The sequence below is a fragment of the Lampris incognitus genome, chromosome 5 (genome assembly GCF_029633865.1).
Source record: "Lampris incognitus isolate fLamInc1 chromosome 5, fLamInc1.hap2, whole genome shotgun sequence".
Classification (NCBI taxonomy): domain Eukaryota; kingdom Metazoa; phylum Chordata; class Actinopteri; order Lampriformes; family Lampridae; genus Lampris; species Lampris incognitus.
This window is the reverse complement of record NC_079215.1, coordinates 25,500,943-25,507,192: the sequence shown is the minus strand read 5'-3', so window position 1 is coordinate 25,507,192 and position 6,250 is coordinate 25,500,943. Positions and strand designations below refer to the sequence as shown.

At 43.6% G+C, this 6,250-nt stretch overlaps 1 protein-coding gene across 1 annotated transcript; it reads left to right on the top strand.

Annotated features, from left to right (window-relative positions):
* Positions 1 to 4,226: 4,226 nt before the first annotated feature.
* On the top strand, positions 4,227 to 5,876 carry rasd2b (RASD family member 2b). Its single transcript, XM_056280441.1, has 2 exons — positions 4,227 to 4,839; positions 5,344 to 5,876. Exons 1-2 carry the CDS (start codon positions 4,227 to 4,229, stop codon positions 5,874 to 5,876), a joined length of 1,146 nt encoding a protein of 381 aa, XP_056136416.1.
* The last annotated feature ends 374 nt before the right edge of the window (positions 5,877 to 6,250 follow it).

Sequence of the window (6,250 nt, the reverse complement as noted above, 5' to 3'; positions counted from 1 at the left end):
GGCATTCAATTCAATTCAATTCAATGATGAACATTAATTTTCGCAGAATGTTGCCCTTTTATAACTTTACAATGATTTTCAGAAATTTAAATGGGCTCAAAGGGAGCTTTATGATTTGATATTTAAACATAAGTGGCTGGAGGGTGCCCACATATAAACACACACACACACACACACACACACACACACACACACACACACACACACACACACACACACACACACACACACACACACACACAGCCACACCCACCCACACACACACACACACACACACACACACACTGGCTTAAAACACTGACATTGTTATGCAACTCTGTTCATTTTTTCATCCATCCAACTGTGTCAACTGATGCTGGTTTCCATGACTACCAAAACAATCATTCCACTGTCCTTGATTCTGAGGTTTTCTTTTTCCACTCCCCTCCTTTGCTGGTTTCCTGTCCCTCTAATACTGTTTAAAATCTCAGTACATTCTGTAGTTTCTGATAAGCGCCTCACCCCAGAGGAGGCCTTGCTCCTGACAGGAAAAATGTACTTAAATCCTAGATAACAAGTACAAGTAAGTTATTTGATCAAAAAGCTTGCATTGGCCTTTTTCTCCAGATACAGACCTATTTTTTCTTTGTCAATTCCTAGACATGGTGTGTCTGAGTTTTATATCTGGCTCTTATCTAACACTTAAATTAGATATAGTACTCTACAGAAATAAGAGAAGGGTACAGGACAAAAAAAAAATCAAAGCAATAACAATTGCTTTGACACACAATTGCAATGACACACAGTAATTTAATTGTTGTGTTGTTTCCCTCTTTACTTAGTCTAAACATAAGTGTTGATGTTTCAAACTTCAATAGTGGGGTTTTTTCCTGTTTAAATAATGTAAGGCAACAAGAGTATATTCTCCATGTAGTTGCTGACCTGATAGCAAATCATAAGGAGGCACAGCTTGAATGGAATGAATTCTCAAGGTTATTGGGTCTGGCACAAAAAAAGTAAGCAAGCAAGTAAGTAAATTCATTAGTGAGTTAGATTATTTATTCTATTCTACACCACAGTCATTGAATCTGTCCTGTGCACATCCATCACGGTCTGGTTTGGAGTAACAACAAAACAGGATAGGAACAGACTGCAGCGAACAGTAAGGACAGCAGCAAAAATCATTGACGCTCCCCTGCCCACCCTGCAGGACTTGTACACCTCTAATGCCCGGAAACAGACAGGCAGAATCAGCACAGACCCCCCCCCCGCGCGCGCGCACGCACACACACACACACACACACACACACACACACACACACACATACACATAGACACACATACACACACACAGGACACAGGACACAGTCTCTTTGAACTCCTACCCTTTGGCAAGCACTACAGAGCAATCTGCACCAAAACCACCAGACATAGGAACAGTTTTTTTTCCCACAGGCCATCTCTCTCATGAACACTTAACAGTATGGGGCAGGAATAGGCACTTATTATGTAATATGACATTAGTAAATAGCCCCCTCTGGTCAAGATGTCTCAGCCACATACTATCTACAATGTGCACTACCTCTCTAAACCAGATGTTTAAGACAAATGTTTGTGCAATACAAACATACAATTGTAAATACACATATAACTGCTGTATACTGGTTACAAATTATTGCTGTTATTGTAACATAGGTATACAATATAGTATGTAGTTGTGGGGTGGATGGTATGTGGATATATCGTGTATACTTTTGTTATACAAGATGTATATATATATATATATATATATATATATATATATATATATATCTTGTACACAAAAAATAAACACTATACATATATATATATGTGTATAGTGTATACTATACTATATATCTTGTATAACAAAAGTATACATGATATATCCACATACCATCCACCATCGGTACTGTGCCTTCTTCACAGGGTACCGATGGAATCTATCAAATCCACTGTGGAATCCCTGGGAAACAGGGAACAAGCCAAAAGAAGAAAACGACTTTTGCTATACAAGATAAATATAGTGTCGTATAATGGGAGTATATAGCATTGTATATGGGCATGATGGGTTGTGGAGTTGTGTCATTGGTATATACTATAGTGTATTGCAATATAGTATATAAGCAATATGGCATAATATATGGGCATAGGCTGTTGATTATTCAACCATAAGACTCTATAGTAGCGATACACCTGTTGTGCGTACATGCTTGCCTCCAATGTCCTATTGTTGTTCCATTTATTTCATCTGTTTTTTTTCTTGTTTTCTTTTTCTTTTTTGTGCGTGAGTGACGTCTGCAAGTGCTGAAAGCCGCTGTGAACCGGAGTCAAATTCTTCATGTGCATAGGCACACTTGGCCAATAAAGTTGATTCTGATTCTGATGTGGGTAACTGCAAAGGCGCACATATGCTCAACGGGACTGAAATGCAATTAAGGGTAATACAAATAAAGTTGACTTGACTTGACCAAAAGACAAAATTGGCCATTTTCTCATTTGGATCTGAAAGGGATACTAGTTAATCCAACTGATTTCTCCTTTATCCCCGGCCACTTTCAAGAAGTCGTACAGCTTTCATATACTGAGTACTCACCTACTGACTCTGCAACTCTCCTACCAGGATGAGTCCCACGAAGCCTATCAGATCCTGTTCTTGGCTTCTTAATGTCATCTTCATGCGACAAAGAGGGGGAGAGAAATGGGCGGATTGGGAAAGAAAAAGATTGAGGCAGTATCAGACAGGCACAAACATGACAGACAGGAGAGATGCGAGGTCTTACCACCAACCCACGTCAACTGAGGTCGTGTAGACGTTTGGCCGCATTAACGTGAACGAGTCTGCGCTGAACATGAGGCTAATCGGCTGCCAGTTTTGAGTGCGCTAACGACGCCGTCTGATGCTGCGTGGAGCTTGCCGTTCACCAATAAGCTAGCTGACGTACAAGTTTAATTTGTCTAAACCATTTCTAAATCCCTTTCTCACTTTTTATCAAAGAATTAACAGAGTGATACGAGCTAACATCAGCAAGCTAGCTAAGGCTAATCACGTCCCTAGCTCTCCATGGCAACGGACGCTGCGTTGCGTGTCTTGCAGCTGACGTCATCAGGGGACGTTCTGAGGGCGGTCCCGCGTGGCTTCACCCCGGGGGTCCTTTGCGCGCTCAACATCTTTTTATTCTACAGCCTTTTTGGACGGGTTTCACGTATAAGCGATGGAAAAATGCTTAGAAATGTGATCTAAACAAAGGAAGCTATTTTCAGCGGTTAACTAGAAATACAGGTGCAGCATTTCCATCATTTCGAGCCTCGTAGAATACAAAATATGAAATGAATAGATATGCGAAAAAATGTATACAAATAATGTCACAATTAATGCCCAGCAACTCATTACCTATCAGTGTTCTTGCTAAAAAAATGCCATTTATACTAACAAGGGGGGAAACTATCAAATTGCAACACTATGTTGTTAACCTACAAGTGTTATCCAGCCTGAAAACGGTCTTTGGGGAAAATGGGTTGAATCAATGGTATCTTTCCTAAATAATTATCAGTAACAACGCCATGTTATAACCCTAATTGAAAACCAACTTCTTTTGTACCCTTTAACGTGTTTTTCTTTTAAAATTTTAGGAGGCGTGTGTAAGTCTCTTTCTTTCTTTCTTTTTCTTTCTTTCTTTGTATTTGGTATGTGCTTTTAAATAGCCGATCGTTATTAGGGTTACTGTAGATTTCACTGTTGTTTCCTTCAAAGAAGAATCATTTCTCTATCTTTTGAATTTACCTCCTCCTAATTTTCAGTTTGTATCAGCCCAGTCTAGGCTTACCCTACTTAAATGTCATTATAGGATCGAACCAAATTAACATATAGCGTCGAGGCTATTGACCATTTCAATATGCCCCTTTAGCATCAGTGATGACAGAAGGCTTCATCTCCATATGCTGTTACCAGTATGAAGAGATGTTTACTTAGTAAGTCAGCAAAGACTCCGTGTTCTCACTGAAAACACAACAACCTCTTCTGCCAATCAGCAGTTGACTGCTGAGAGACAAGACCCATTGTGGTGACGTGGAGGGAAGCCTATATAAAGACATCTGTCTAATACGAGCCACCAAAGATGCTGTAGACCTACAAGGTCACCTTACAAAAAACCCATCCCCATTTTACAGCAAGGTATCACTGGTCAAATCTACCTCTCTTTTCGTTATACATCTCCACCAATAACGTGATGGAAATGGACGGAGTCTCCTCCACCAGCTCCCAGAGCCCCTCCGTCCATGTGATGCACCAGCTCAGCTGCTTAAGCCTCGACGGCCCCAAGCTTCATGCGAGCAGAGACGCGCAGCGCGCAGGCTCCTCCGCCAGTTCGTTTGCGCACAAACAAGCCTCCGGACTGAAAGCGGGTATGGGGATCCTTAAAATGGCTACCTCTCAGTGGAAACAGGAAAAGAGGACGCAGTCCGGAGCCGTCATCGCCAAAATGCGCGGCTCCTCCGGCGGCCTCCCATGTAAGAGGTCTCCGTTAGACCAGCTGGCGGCTTTGCTCCTCCGCGGCCAAACGCGCCTCCGCCAGCTTGGCGCGCCGCACCGCCAAGACTCCCAGTGCTCCACGAAACCGCAGAACTGTAAGCGCGTCGTGGTTCTCGGCGCGCCGCGGGTCGGCAAAACCTCCATCCTCCGAAGATTCCTGCGGGACGGGTTTGTCGAAGAGTACAAGCCTACGTCTGAGGATTTTCACCGAAAACTGTTCCGTATTCGCGGTGAGACCTATCAAATTGACATCCTGGACGCGTCCGGGGAGAGAAGCTTCCCAGCCAAGAGGCGTCTCTCCATCCTTACCGGTGCGTAATGGCACAGTTGTTGTATCTTCGTTTTTTACACCATGAATATGCGATATATTATCTTACTGTAAAACCTTATTGCTGGATTTAGTGAACGGGTTAAGTTAATGCTACTCCTTTTTTGCACAATTTTTTTAACCACTGATGCCTCAATTGTCCATTTCTGTCGGTACAACTCACACATTTTAAGTAGTACTTTGTACCTAAAGTATAGGCTAGAGTGAGATTCACCATGGTTTTACAGAATATGCTCTTCGCTGGCAGTATGTGCCCACAAAGGACACTGTCACGAGAATATTTGAGTATTCTAACTCAAATGGTCCAAGGCCATCGGTTGATTTATCGTTTTGGGTTTTACTTGCCTTTTACTGCGTATGAGGGCACTGTCAGTGCACAACGGATAAGGCATCATCCACCCCATGCCGAGCAAATAAGGATGTTACACTTCCAAAAATTAAAGTGAGATATTGGCTGAAGTGCGTTTCCAATCGATTTCCTTCGCAGGCGACATTTTTCTGCTGGTGTTCAGTTTAGACGACCGGAGCTCTTTTGAGGAGGTCTGCGCCCTGCGAGCGGAAATTCTGGCGGCCAAGACCAAACTCTTCAAATCCAACGCACCGGGTCAGCCTGCACAAGTGCCCCTGATAGTATGCGCCAACAAGGCGGATCTACCGCCGACGGAGAGGTTGGACGTGTCTCGGTCCGAGGTGCTGCAGGCTCTCGGCGAGGACTGCGCCTACTTTGAGACTTCCGCCAGAGACAGCACTAATTTAGAGAAGGTTTTCGAGACCCTGGCCAAGAGGGGCGGGCTGCCGACCGAAACTGTCCCGTCGCAGCACCGCAAAGTCTCCCTCCGCTCGTACCTGGCGGTGCGGACGGGCCGTGTGTCCGGGAGAGGGCGGCAGACGGCGAGCTGTGACGATGACCCCTGCGGCGCGCTGTTCCCGCTGGCCCGTCGGCCGAGTTTCAGCACTGACCTCCGTCAAGTCATGGGTCTTCACGCGGCCCCCAAGCCCGGCAAACCGCCGGAGAAGTGACGCGATTATTTGAGAGACAAAACAGGAGGCCGGCCGGAACTGTTCGGAGGCTAATGAAAACATGTGAAAGTGACTCGCCCCGTTTAACTGAAATGCACATGAAAAATTAATGCACATGAAAAAAATGAATGCATATGAAAAATGACGGCCTAGCTACTCATTTTTAATATTTGGAAACAAATGTTCACCGTTTAACAATATGATCATCGAGGCGTTACATGTTGTGTGTTTATACGCATAAGACGGTATTTATGGAATAAAGAAATATGCATTCTCTTCTATTTCCTTGCCTTAATTTATGTATGCTTTTAATTGTATGCATGTTCTTAATTTTATGTTTGTGTGCCTGTGTAGCACGTGCACTTGTACTTCTA